Here is a 14245-nt window from a genome sequence, read left to right as displayed (position 1 = left end):
ATCATATAATATACAATTAAAGTAGCCCAATGTCTGTGATTCTGTAACGCTGAAATGCTGGCTGTTGCCTCTGGGCGGCGCTGTTGCTTCCCGCGGTGGTGCTCAGCTGACTTCTGCATGGCTCAGCCGGGCTGCCGCGGGGTAGCAAGTGGCACAAGTGGCCGTTTGGGCCCCATGCTCCCCATGCAGCACAGGAGTCAGCCGAGCGCCATGGCGGGAGGCGAAGGGTGGTGGGGCGGTGACGTACCCAGCCAGGCCCCGCCCCCTTCCCCTCCCACCGTGGCACTCGGCTGACTCCTGTGCCGCTCAGCCGGGCCACCGCGCAGGAGCAAGTGGCACAAGTGACTGTTTGGGCTCCGTGCTCCCCATGCAGCATGGGGAGCGTGGAGCCGAACTGGCCGTTTGGGCTCTGCGGTCCCCAGAGTGAGAGGCAGGAGGTGGAGGAGAGCTGGGGGGGGGGAGGCAGTAGGAGGAAGAGAGAGAGAGAGACGTGGAGGAGAGACCCGAAACTCCCGTCTTATGACGGGCTATTGGCTAGTATACTATTATTTGTCAACTCTTTGTTAATATATAATAGAACCCAGCGCCCTCACTACGGCCCCATTATGCTGCATGCTACAGATACACAGGGGTACAGCAAACATGGTGAGCTTTGCTGCTTCCATTGTATGTATTAGTGATCCATCTTGGGTCAATACATTCCAAGACCAGAACACAAGGTATGGTTCATATCAATGAGATCTTCTAGAGCATAACACTCGAATTATTATTCTAAAGGATGTATACCGATCACATATTTTTAAGTTGTAGAGGTTTCTTGCAAAAGATAATAGTAAATATATTTTTACAATTATACTGTATATAGTTAAATTAAAGTCTTTGGTCCAGATACCAAGTTTCACAAAGTTTACTGTCAGCAGAACTCACGAGAGTGTAGGATACTGTGAAGCGAAGGTGGAGGGTAAGCTTGTTTTCCACTTCCTCAATCCTGGGCCTATGATGCTGGCTCTAAATTTTATAAGCTGCATTTGGTCCTGTAGAACTGTTGTGCTGAGGAGTTGGTGCAGTGCTATGCACTCTACCTTGTCCCCTTCATACTAAGGATGTGAACAACTAGTCGACTGTTCAATAAGTAAATGCTTATCGGATAGCTGACAGGCTAGTCGACTAGTCGTTTCCTCCCCTCCCCCTTGCTGCCTCAATCAGAAAGAGGCAGCCAGGTGGGGGGAAGAGGTGGGGGTACTTCAAAGTAGCTCCTCGCAACGTCCGGTTCCTCGCGATGTTTCAAAGCGGCAGAGCCACATGGAGCCTGGGTTCAGCTGGGGACTCCTCCGCTGACTCTGGGCTCCGTGTGGCATTGCTGCTTTGAAACGCTGCATGAAGCCTGATGCTGGGCTCCCCACAGCATTTCAAAGCGGCAGCTGCAGCACTTCATAGAGCCCGGAGTCAGCAGGACTGATTCCGGGCTCCACGCGGCACTGCCACTTTGAAATGCTGCATGCGGTCTGACACCGGGCTCCTCACGGCATTTCAAAGCAGCAGCACTGCATGAAACCCAGAGTCAGTGGGGGAGTCCCAAGCTGATCCCAGACTCCAAGCGGTGCTGCCGCTTTGAAATGCTGCGTGCAGCCTGGGGACACCCCGCAGGGATAGCCTCACTGCTCCCCAACTCCAGCTGGAGGAAACAGGGAGAGCCAGGTGCTACGCAGCCTGGTGGTGAGGCTACCCCAGCAGGGACAGCCTCACTGCACCCTGGCTCCAGCCGGAGCACAACAGGGGTAAGGCAGCCATCCATCACCCGGCCCTACCAGAATGCACCACCACCACTCACCTTCTAGCAGGTCCAGCAGGAAAGCATGTGGTGAGTGCTGCTGTGTGGCTGTGCAAACGAGGTGGGCAGACCTAAAAGTTTTTGTGCACGGCCGTTCAGGCGCGCAGCTTACAGGGAAACCTGCCCCCAATCCATTGTGTGATATTGCATAGTGGGATGTGTTAAACTTCCTGCTGAAGCATCTGGCATTGAGCCGTACTGGAAAGAGGATATTAGTTTGTGAAGGCCAATTGGTTTGTTCTGATACGGCAATTCCTAAGTAGTCAGTCCCCATCCCTTTTAAGTCGTTTCCACTGTGGCCATTGCAGTACCTAAAATAAAGAGAGGTGACACTCAGTTTTTAAGAGCTGGAGAATCACGTCATCACATAGGGTTGCAGAGATTTAGCTTAGATCACAAGGTCCAGTTGTGTTTTTTTCCCTTTGATTCCATGTGTGACAATCACATGCCTGTGAGACACTTAACAGCGTCCTGATGTTGCGTGACATGATGTCATTGTACAACACACTGAATCTCTTGATCCCTCCTCCCACTTCCTTGTCAAGGAGCTGCCACACTAATCTCATAAATTTCTAGTGAACTCTTGGGGAAATTGTTTGGGCTTGATTGTGGTTTTTAAGGCACTGGCTGTGCTTAGGAAGGGGAGTGGTCAAGAGAATAGGAAAGCCAGCGGAACTCCCAGAGGCAATAAAGCCTGAGGTAGACACAACAGGCCTGATACTCCTCTCGCTTATGCTAGTGTTATACTGAAGTAGCTCCAACGATTTCAGCTGATTTAGTCTTTAGCTCTGCTGGGACCCATGAGAAGTGAATTAGGTCTAGCACACACAGCGGTGGCATCTTCTGCAACTTTTAATAGGATGCATTGGGCATATTGTCCCTTTCTTCAGCCTAGGTGTGTAGGCCAGAGCCCCGTCTTCAATGTAGTTCTTACTCATTTTCTAGTGCTGCCGTTGGTACTTCGTTCTCCTGGATCTGAAATCATGGAAACACAAGGAATTTCCTCTCTGTTTGCACTCCTGTAAAACTAGCACTAGGCACATTGTAGCCCTTTATGTGATTATCAGATGTCCCACGGAGGGAACTTAGAGGTGACCTAATGAGTCTAGTGGTGTATTTGGTACATCCTGTAAAATGACCCTTCATGGTACACTCCCTATTTCATAGCCTGTACAAAGAGTTGAAGGGGATACTGACTGGTTGCAGCCACAAAGCTTTGCTGATCAAGCAGTTGTGGTCAATTAAAAAACAATTGGATCTTGTTTTGTGTTAATCGCTACTTTCTTTGGCAGGAATAACTACTGTGCTGACCATGTCAACCATAATCACAGGAGTAAGTGCCTCCATGCCTCAGGTGTCTTACATAAAAGCGGTGGATGTATACTTATGGATCAGTTTTCTTTTTGTCTTCCTGTCTGTCATCGAATATGCAGCTGTGAATTATCTTACCACAGCAGAAGAGAGAAAACAACTCAAAAAGAGAGGGAAGGTACAAACGTGTGTATGTGTTGTTGTCATTAGGCAGCCTCATGGAAGTCACAAAGTAATCCCAATACTCGAACGTGGCATTGCATTCTGTGACATGTGCTTTGACTGTTTGTCTGGTGACTCATTATCCATTCTTTCCTCCTCTTGGCTGATGGGAGGGAAAGTACCTCATCTCCTGGATCCTGAGTAGGTCTACTGCCCCCATGTCCTTGAGGGAGGCGGGAGAAGATAAGGGGCACCTATTCCTATGGTGGTGGGAGTGAGTCTGCTCATACTTTCTCCCCTCCTTCTGGTCATTGAGAGGAAAAGCTTCCATTCATTTTTTCTCCCCCTATCTTTCTTCATTCTGGGATCCTGAATGGGATGGGATCTCCCCACATCCTAATGGCTAACAGGTTCTCCCCATTTTTGCTTCCTGGTGAAAAAGGGCTGTTTCTCCTTTCTCCCTTATTCCAGTTTCTTTTAGTTATTTTGATTGGAGCGAGAGGTCACATAGAATGGTTCTGTGTCCTGACAGATGTGATAGTGTTGTTCTTAGAATCAGATTTCCAATGCAAATAATCACATTTACAAGTTACAAAATGTGCTTTCCATTAACCTAATATTCACTTAAAATTCCTTTTCCCACAAACATTTCCACCTATAAACTCATTCGGTAGATAATCTGACGAAGATCACAAAATGGGGCTCATATAGTTCTAGTGAATTCACTGTTTTATTCAAGAGAATATTAATAAAAATGTTTTGAGGTGTTCTTCTAGTCCTAGTTAACATGTCCCTGCTGGTAAGCAACTCCCACAGGTAGATATTCACTTGGTCATGTTAGGAGGTAGCCACATTTTTTCCCATCCAGCACATCCATTAGCAGACAGAGCCTCCATGTGGATGATTATTCAGTGCATAGAGCTGTAATCTTTAGCACTCAGATGGCTGCAGCTTACCCACACAATCATTATTCTCCATTGCCAGGTTTCAGGAATGTATAACATTGATGCAGTACAAGCAATGGCCTTTGATGGCTGCTATCATGACAGTGAAGCTGACATTGACATGACCACCTTTACAGTCCACTCTGAAGAGAGCTCAGCCCGGGGACGGGCAGCCAGCATCCCCAACCTGGATGCAACCCGTGTAAAAAGAAAAAGATCCTTGAAAGGAAATGTGGGCAGGATTATTTTGCAGAATAATCACGTCATTGACACGTATTCAAGGATTATATTTCCCACTGTGTACATTGTATTCAACTTTTTTTACTGGGGTTTGTATGTATGAAAAGAAATTACTGTAATCTATGCACTATTTTGCATGTAAGGCTAACAGAATCTGGTTTTTTTTTTTAAAGTAACAGCAATAGAAGAAATGTTTACAATTTTCTTAAATTGATTCAGACATCAGTCAAGGGGATATTGTTCTGGTGACAGAAAAGTTATGAATTAAAAACCCAAATAGTTCTGGTTTCTTCACGTTCTGTAAGTTTTACTTCTGAATGTTAAGGTGGTTTTTAACTGGACCACTCAGTGCTTTACTATAGTAGCTTCATACCCAAGCAACTTCCACAGTTGCACAGGAATTTCCATATCAAAAGACCTTGCATCACACTGCTTAAACAGTCATTACTGTCAGCCCCAGTAAAAGAGATGTAAATGTATAATCTAGCATGCTGTAACATTCCTCCCTACTCTGCAACTCTGTTCTTCCCAATCTGTGACCCAGGTAAGTATGATACAGGCACTTTAAGAATTCTTCTCCAAATGTCTCTTCTCTGTCTTAGCTTGCTGCATTCCTGTTGTGCTAACCAGTTTACTATATTCATCAGTAGCCTTTGGGCTTGGATGGAGGCTTGTGGGCAGGGGGGATGATGTGTGAGAAATGAATTGGAGACCAGCCATAGGCAGGAAGTGAGCTGGATGGAGTTCTGTGCATTGTTTATCATTAAGGTCTTTACACAATCTCAAGATGTCTCTGACTTCCATGAAACCACCCATGTTTTGGAGTAGTCTTTTATCATCGTTCTTTGAAATGTTGAAGACAGTATGTAACAGTACGCACCCTGGGAACAGTATTTTAATGGCCTGGGGCAGTCTCTTAGCTGGATGCATGGGCTGGTACAAGAAGCAGACCTTTTACCATATTTCATGTCTCATTCATTTTGGACTCCATCTAATTCAGCCTCACACAAACCTGCTGTTCTCTTCCTGCGACCGTAAATTATTCAGATTGGAAAATTGAACTCTGAAGGCTGGAATTTTAGAAAACTTTATAAAAGGAAAAAAATCCCCCTTGTTACATGAGTCTCATTCTTCTATTTTTTATTGTACACATCAGTTTGGATTTTTATTCCATGGAAGTTGAAAGTTACAGTGGGGAGATGCTGCGAATGGCTTCATGGTCCCAGGAGTCTGATTGTAGATCAAGGCACTGAAGATCACTAAGCATGAGAACTACAACATGGAGGAAATTAAAGGAAAAAGTTATGCAGAAGCATAGTCATGGTCTCATCCTGTCAATCCCCTGAAGGATCCTGCATGGATTTCCCTTTGTTCAGGCAATGGCATGTCAAATATAGGACATCAAGGCAAAAAAAGAAGCTAAACAACTGCAAAAAAAATTCAAGTAATTGTGGAATAACGTGTGACTTTCCCAGATTTGTAGCGCTCTCCATAGGAATTTTTTGTTTGTGTCTCATTAATAAAATGAATTCAATGTGGAGCTGTGTGCTGGTAGAAAATGTCAAAAGCTATATGCCTGCCACTGCTGTGTTAAATAAAGGAAATGGAAATAAAGTTGAAAACATGAATCACTTTCTGGCATGTATGATTTTACTGCTGTGATTCTACTTGTTCATAGAATGATGATCTCCTTTATAAAAAGCATGTCAAGACTCAAATATAGATTTGCAAAAAGTTGGTGAATCACTGCACACTGGGCCCTGGTCTACACTAGGGAGTTACTTTGAAATAACTCCCCTTATTTCGAAATAACAAGCGGAGCATCCACACTACCAAGCCTGTTATTTCAAAACAAGGGGCTGGTTAATAAAAAACAAAAACCCTCCTGCTTTACGTGAGGAATAACACTTATTTTGAAATAGTTCTTTTGAAATAGTGCTAGTGTCGATGCTCCACTGTTGCTATTTTGAAATAACTACTCCCCATTGCTTCCCGTGGCTCTAAGTTGCGTAACACATGCACATTAAGGGAGCTTTCCTCGGACTAATTTCAAGGCTTCCCTCTAGTGTGGACACGCTATTTTGAAATACTTATGTTGGGAGTTTTATTTTTACATAAGTTATTTCAAAATAATTTCCTTGTGTAGACATGTCCTGAACTGATAATCCATGGAGTGAGTAGGTTTTTTTTGGCAACGACTTTACTCCCAAATAAATTACCAGCACTAATATTGTTTGATACTGTTCCAGGAAAAGCTGTCACGCAAAGCACAACTGTGCATTTGGAATAACAGTGTTGGTAAAGTAAAAATAAGAGACACAGATCCTACAAAAAAGCCCTGGTATTAGTATGCTAGGCCTCAGGCTGAGCAGATTTGTTATGTAAAAAAAAAGCTAGAACAGGATCCTTATTAAACACCATCACTTTCCACATATTGCTCACTCTACCCTGCACATATGTTCCAGTCTGTTTGAGATCCCATCTAATTGTTCCAGTTGTGTTTTCCCAAATTTTAAACCCTATGAACTACTGTAAAAACATCACTCACAATACAAATTGTTGTCTGCTGTACTGGAACACATTTTCCCAGTAGCTGAAGGATAATTCTCAGCTGTCAGTTTACATATCATCACTGGAACTTCTTGATTGTAATTAATAACTCCTCTACTATCATTAGCTCACAGACATTTACCTCCCCCCCACTTTTCCCCCTCCATCCCATTTCTGTTCTGAAATTTGATTTGTCCTTTTCATATGTGTTCATTTTTTTAATTGTATCCTTTGGTATATATGGTTGTGACAATTTTCTTCCACTATTTGATCTGAGGAAGTGGGTCTGGCCCACGAAAGCTCATCACCTATTAAACCATCTTGGAGTCTTGCTACACCAGTGGTCCCCAACCTTTCAAGGTTGCTGGGCGCCAGGGGGCGTGGCCGTTCGCCCGCTGGGCGCCAGGGGGCGGGGACACTTGTGCCCCGGGGGCGGCCCCCCCCATAGCCGCATGCCCGGGGCCGGCGCTCCCCCCGCCCAGCGCCGCGTGCCCGGGGCCGGCGCTCCCCCCGCCATGCGCCCGGTGTCAGGCCAGCCCCGAGCACCTGGCGGGCGCATGGAAATGCCCCCGCGGGCGCCATGTTGGGGACCACGGTGCTACACAGTCCTGTTTTTTGTTTCAGCTGCACCAGACTAACACGGCTACATTTCTACCACTATTCCTATTCTAACATTCTTACTGACCAGCTGATAGCAAATGTTCCATAATATTGATGTACAACTCCAAAAGTGGGAAAGCAGGTGAAGATGTTTAGGAAAGGAGAGGAAAAAGTCATTTCTGTATTTCCTTTTATTGAACAATTTTCTTTAATCTTCTGATGTACCAGGTTAGTTTAATTTGTTCTGAAAGCTACTCATTCCAGTTAGAAAGCAGTTGTTTTTCTTGGTGGAAAAAAGCAAATACAGAAGTAGCCATTGGTAAAGTGCTTTCAACAGAAAAAGCAATATAAATGCTAAGTTAAAATCCTGAAGCACAGACATGTTGTTTCCTCAGACAGGCTGAATACACATGCTGCATGCATTGGCTGGGAAGCTTATCATGTTTTGATGATGCAATAGGAGTTGATGCTGAACATGTTGCAGCAAATTTTCAAAGGGCTGCAGAAAGACTTTGTTCACAAACCCATTACATGTATGATTAATAAATGACAGCACTTATAGATGACATTTCATCTTCACAGAGCTCTACAAACATCAAGTTACTAATCTTCACAGAATCCTTTTGAAGTATGTGTCTTCTAGATCGGGAAAGTGACAGACAGTACAGTTAGTTTTTGCAGTGTGGACACACCATTTGTGGGAAGTCATTTGCAAACATTCAGGTAAATGAGGTTTCATTCACAAGTACAGATAATGAAAGTAAAAGTGTCATAAATCCTTATGAGAATATGTAACTGTATGGGGGCTTGTATGTGCTCCCACTAATGTTGGTGTAATTTTTTTCTCTTAGGGATGTGAATATTCCATTGAGCAGTGTAAGTTACACCGACTTAAGTGCTGGTGTGGACAGTGCTTATGTCAGCAGGAGAGCAGCTCAGGGAAGTGGGAGCTCTCCTGTCAGCTCAGGGTGGCTTCACCAAAAATGCTACAGCGGCACAATATCTCTTGTCCAGACTAGCTTGAGAGTTCACTCCCAAAGCATTCTTATGGACACAGTGATGCTGAAATTGTTATTAGAATGGTTCAAGGCTCAGCTCTGGAGATATAGAAGATTGTAGTTTAAATTTTTAAATTTATATTGATTCTGTACAGGAAACCTGTCCCCCAAACAAATTAAAATTGGTCTGGGAGCACTTTATAGGTGACTCCAGTCATCTGAAGAAGTGGGCTGTGCCCACGAAAGCTCATGATACCATCTACATGTTTTGTTAGTCTATAAAGTGCTACCAGACCATTTGTTGTTTTTTTCTGTAACAGACTAACTCAGCTACCCCCTGAAGCTCCTGAAATTAAAATGGGATTTTCTATCTTGTTTGATGTATTAGTGTGGTTTATTATCTATTGTGAATTCTTATAATGTAGTTTCCAGGTTGGTTTGGGCAGAGGAGGAGGAACTATTTTACTGGCAAGTAGAGATTTTTTTCTAAAATGGGTGGCTGCTAGAATCTTAGAGCATTGGAATAAATAATATTGAAATGCATTAGCCCTTGTCCAGATTAGGAAAACAAACTATGGTTGAAATTGTATTACTATTCCATGAGGCTAGACCACCACCAGTCAACATGCACAAAAGGCATTAAGTTGTGTCTACAGTAGGGGCAAAGATGTAGTTATAATTTTATTAGCTAAGATTGTTAGCTCTTAGTTGATATCCTGTTAGCTCTTTTATCAATCTAGGCAAGGCTTTAGTGGACAGAGGTGGTCAAAGATGCATGTTAAAATGTATTTGCTATGAATGTTGCCTCCACTTAGTATTATATGGGGTAAATATGTGGAGGAGTTATCCAAGTGATAAAATGCAGAATCATGGAATAAAGTTAGAATGCCTTCTGTTTTACAGTGATAGAAATGTAGCCGTGTTAGTCTGGGGTAGTTGAAGCAAAATGCAGGACAATGTAGCACTTTAAAGACTAACAAGATGGTTTATTAGATGATGAGCTTTCGTGGGCCAGACCCACTTCCTCAGATCAAATAGTGGAAGAAAGTAGTCACAACCATATATACCAAAGGATACAATTAAAAAAATGAACAAATATGAAAAGGACAAGTCACATTGCAGAACAGGAGGGGGATGCGGGGGGGGGGAGAGGAAGGAAGGTAAGTGTCTGTGAATTGATGATATTAGAGGTAGGGAGAGTGGGATGTTTGTGAGTTAATGGTATTAGAGGTGATAATTGGGGAAACTGTCTTGGTAATGGGTGAGATAGTTCAAATGTTTGTTAAGTCCTTGTTGGCAAGTGTTTTACAGGCTGGTATCTCCTGTACCTGCATGCATGGGAGTTTTGTTACATTCAGAAAGAGAAATTTCCTCCCCTTTCCAATATGACCAACTTTCTCTTCTAGCCAGGGAATGGCATGAGAAATTAGTCTGTAAAATCCTGACATTCTATATAGAAAAACTCATAGACTCATGGACTTTAAGGTCAGAGGGGACCATTATGATCATCTAGTCTGATGCCCTGCACAACGCAGGCCACAGAATCTCACCCACCTGCTACTCACCTATATCTCAGATATCTCAGTCCTCAAACTGTTGTTTCTTTGTAGACATCCAGAAAATATTTTCTCACACATATTTTGTTTAACTAAAGCCTCATCAGCAATTTTTCAGCACATCCTTAATTTTAAGCCTATGCTTAAATGTATCAGTATTTAACAAAGTAGGTAATGTACATGCCTTTGCAAAACAAGTTTTTAGGGTGGGCCTAAGCTTTCATAAGAGAAGGGATACAAAGTATGGTTCTAATGAAATATTTGAAAACTCTCTCTAAAACAGTGCTGGAATAGTTTGTCTGCAATATATACCGAATACATTAAGCTGTGCTGTAAGGTTTTTGGCCCCAATCCTGCAAATACCGTTTGGCTAATCATGCTCTGCTTGAAGCACACGAGCTGTCCAATTAGAGTGCTTGGGTGCTTTGAAGTTAAGCACACAAGTGGCTGCAGGCTTGAGCCCACAGTCACTGGTGGCTTTATTACTTGCTGTGTGTCGATGGTGATTTTACTGAGATGTTTGTGGTGTGTTTTCTTCACAACCTCAGCTCCGAGAACTCTGCGTGGGAAAGGAGAAGATTTTTAAGGATAAGTGTTTTAAAACACACACAGCTTAAAACGAGGGAGGGAGGGAGGTAGTCTATAGCCCTCGTGTCTCCAGCGAACCGATCGACGCGTGGAGACACCACTTTTATTGTCTTTAAAAACTGCATGATCACAAGGGCCCTGACTCACGGCTGGTGTAAGGTGCGGGACGGTAACTTCATGCAAACACAACTTTTAACTCAACCTCCCCTCCACGCGTATGGACAGGAGCGGGCTGCAACGTTGCTTACTGGAGGCCATTGGCAAGCCACGGGGTGGTATTTGAAATCCACCAAAGAGCGCCGCCGTCCTCCACCCGCTGTCGCGGCCCCCTCCCAGGGGATCAGCCTGTGACCTGCCAAAACTCCTTCCCCCCCCCCCCCCCCAGCTGCTGGGCTGGAGGGGAGGAGCCGAGCCCATGTGACAGGCACAGCTGCGGGGGAAGAGCCGCGCGGATCAGTCGCCTCCTGGCCCCGGTGCCCCCCTTTCCGCCCGCCCCCACGCACCGGAGCGCGCCCGGCCGCCGGCCTGGTAAGTGTGTGCGCCGGCGGCTCGGGCCTTTCCCCGCCCTGGGCAGCCACGTGGCGAGCAGCCCTCCCGCGCGGGCCACTGCTGCAGCCGCTGGAGGAGTCCGGGCCCCCGGTGAGCGTAGCCACCTCCCCCGGGGCAAGCCGCTGTCTCTCCCCTGTGCCCCCGCGCCAGCCCTTCCCTGCCGGCCGCGGAGAAGGGTTTGCAAAAACCTTGGTGGTGCCAGAATGAGCGAAGCCCGCACCCTCCCCCCTCCCACCTACCTACGGCTCTGAGAGGGGGATGGGGGCGGGGGATGGGGGAGGGAGCTGGAGACAAGGTTGGGAGAGTGGGGGGGAAGTGCAGGCTGGGGTACACGAGGGTGTGGGGGAGTTGGTGGCTCACACTTACCTGGGGGCACCACTCTCTGGCAATTGCTCCTGCGGGTGAGAGAGGGGATCCTAGAAACCTTCCTCCCCCCTCCCCCCGTAATATAAAATGCCAGGGGTGGGTGGGGTGGGGGGAGATCCACCAGCAGCACAGTGGGGCTACATCTACGCTGCAGGCTTCTTGCACAAGAACGGTTTTGCACAAGAGTTCTTGTGCAAAAGGTCTTTCACAAGAACGTGTCCACACTGCCATGTGCTTTTGCACAAGAGCAGCCATGGCAGTGTGGATGCTCTCTTGTGCAAGAAAGCTCTGGAGGCTATTTTAGCCAGAGGGGTTTCTTGCGCAAGAAATTCATGTTGCTTGTCTACGCTGCCTTCTTGTGGAAGAGCTCTTGCTCACGGGGAGAGGAATAGCTTATCAGGAAGAAGCCGTGTTTTCTGGCGCTGTACTGTAAATATACTTGAGCAAGAACGTGCATGCAGTGTAGATGCTCTGCAATTTTTTGCGCACAAACAGTTGTTCTCGAGCAAAAAGCCTACAGTGTAGACACAGCCTGGGACTAGAGTGATCTCATTACACCTGCCTGTGCATCCCTGTCTCTGGAGCAGGGTCTCTGGGCCTCCCCTGTTCTACAAGCTGGAACAGCACATGACACGGAGACCCCTGCACCTCCACCTTTTGACCACAGGGACCACGGGGAGAGGGGGCTAGCATCCAGAAGCCACTCAAACCCCACTGCGCTGCTGGTGGCAATTTAAATCACCTTGGGGTTGGGCTGGAGAACATGCAGAGGGAGCTTGCAGGGGGCAGGTGGTGAGTTTTGATGGAGCCCAGCACCAGGGCCAGAAATATTCTTGGTTCTGCCCCTATAATTTGCCCCCCATGCCTGGTTAATTGGTGCCTGGCCCAGCTGGAGCAGGCCCCCACCTGTGATGTGGCAGGCCTGTCCTAGCTGGGCTGCAGCAGACCCCTACCTGTGAGTTGGCAGGCAGTTAACTGGTTGAACATATAGTTTGACCAGTTAACAGTTTAAACAGGATTTTACATCCCTAGTGAGGACAGCTAAATTTAAAATGGGGTCAAAATCCTTGTTCTTCTGTTCTCCCCCTCCCCTCTTGTTCTGTTGCACCTGATTGTGGTTCCTGGAACTTCTTAGTCAGGGCCAAGATTGGGTGGAGGGATGTCTGGGGCACCATGGGCTTGACAGGATGTGGTTTTTATTTTTAATGTTTGTTTTAAAGCATTCCCCCACCCCTATTTAATGATTCACAGTTGTGCAAAATTATGAGCCCTAAGCATTTTTAAATAATTTGTATCAAATTAAATTTCCATAGTTGTTGGGAACTGGGGGAAGGAGGGATGCCTGACAGTAATTATTGAATGACCATAGATGTTGGGATTCAAAAAGTGAAAACTTTATAACTGCTGATGCGCACACATGCTGTCAACTTTGTGTAGCAACAAAGTACATATCTTCCAATCAAACTCTGGTAAGTTTTCAAGCAGCTTTTTTCTTACTCTGCCCATCTGTAAATGTCTGTAATGTATGGAAATTTGTTGTTGGTTTGTGTATATTCAGGGGAATTGATTTTAGCTACATTTACTGAAAATCTGATCTTTCTGAGGCCAGGCATTCTGAGGCCAGGCCAGTAACAATTAAAATGTTCTGTTTAATGTGCAGGAGATAAAGAAGAGGGGAGTAATATGATGAAAATCCTCCCTATTAAAGTGTTTGGGGTTGAGGTAGAGGCTTCATGCATTGTTAAACAACAAGACTATATGCAGACTGCATCATATCTTCCATTGGTAGCACCTTTCATCCCAGGTACCAGAATACTAATATTACTTCATACATATAACTCTGCCAAAATGCCCATCTCTCTGTGGCAGAATGCAGCAACCAACTGCACCCAGTTACACATTGTGGGGAAGTATCAGAACAGCTATTCATTAAGTTTCATCTGAAACCCCACATTCCCATATTCTTTATGTATGGAATACTGTTTGTCTGCCATGCAAGACTGAAGGCCTGAGATGACCCTGCTGAGGTGTGATCTACAGATGTGAAAGTGTAACTGCATACAGGCTACCTGATCCGTTAACCTTCATGGTTACATGCAGGCTCCTGGTCTGTGCAGGGAGTCAGCTTAAAAGCTGGCTTCAGGCACCCACCAGATCCTAGGGAGTTTCACGCTGCTGTTTCTGTATCAGAGGCAGCTGTGCAGGTTGTGGGCGGATGTTCTCTCCCATGGGAAGCAGTGACTCTGAAATGATTTGGGAATCCTGGTGAATCATCAGCAACATGTGAGCTTTTCTGTGAGAAGCTGTGGCCAAAAAAGCCAGTGTAATCCTTGGTTGCATAAAAATGGGACTCGAGTAGGAGTGGAGAGGTTTTTTACCTTTACATTTGGCACTAGTGTGATTGCTGCTGGAATACTGTGTCCAGTTCTGATGCCCACAATTCAAGAAGGATGTTGATAAATTGGAGAGAGCTCAGAAAAGAGCCAAAAGAGTTAGTAAAGGTTTAGAAAATGTGTCTTATGGCAGGATTCTCAAACCTCATTGCACTGT

The 14245-nt window shown here is 45.5% G+C and overlaps 2 protein-coding genes across 6 annotated transcripts in view; both read left to right on the top strand.

Moving 5' to 3' along the window:
- Positions 1-4655, top strand: part of GABRR3 (gamma-aminobutyric acid type A receptor subunit rho3) — a 50363-nt gene extending 45708 nt beyond the window's left edge. Inside the window, exons 8-9 of the mRNA XM_006124215.5 lie at positions 3124-3320; positions 4289-4655. Of these exons, the coding sequence (XP_006124277.3) occupies positions 3124-3320; positions 4289-4591 (500 nt within the window). The 3' untranslated portion in view covers positions 4592-4655. The remainder of the gene's footprint in view (positions 1-3123; positions 3321-4288) is intronic.
- A 6498-nt stretch (positions 4656-11153) lies between these two features.
- The window catches only part of RIOX2 (ribosomal oxygenase 2), a 32396-nt gene continuing 29304 nt past the window's right edge, over positions 11154-14245 (top strand). For 3 of the 5 annotated variants that reach the window (XM_075909014.2, XM_075909024.2, XM_075908992.2), the window contains exon 1: positions 11154-11308. The gene's annotated coding sequence lies outside the window, so the exon portion shown is untranslated. Of the gene's footprint in view, positions 11420-13355; positions 13500-14245 lie in introns of all 5 variants that reach the window. The other 2 variants (XM_075908997.2, XM_075909004.2) reach the window with 2 other exon arrangements.

This window comes from Pelodiscus sinensis, chromosome 1 (genome assembly GCF_052426305.1).
Source record: "Pelodiscus sinensis isolate ZL-2025 chromosome 1, ASM5242630v1, whole genome shotgun sequence".
Lineage (NCBI taxonomy): Eukaryota > Metazoa > Chordata > Testudines > Trionychidae > Pelodiscus > Pelodiscus sinensis.
The sequence above is the reverse complement of the archived record's forward strand: the minus strand, read 5'-3'. Positions and strand labels throughout refer to the sequence as shown.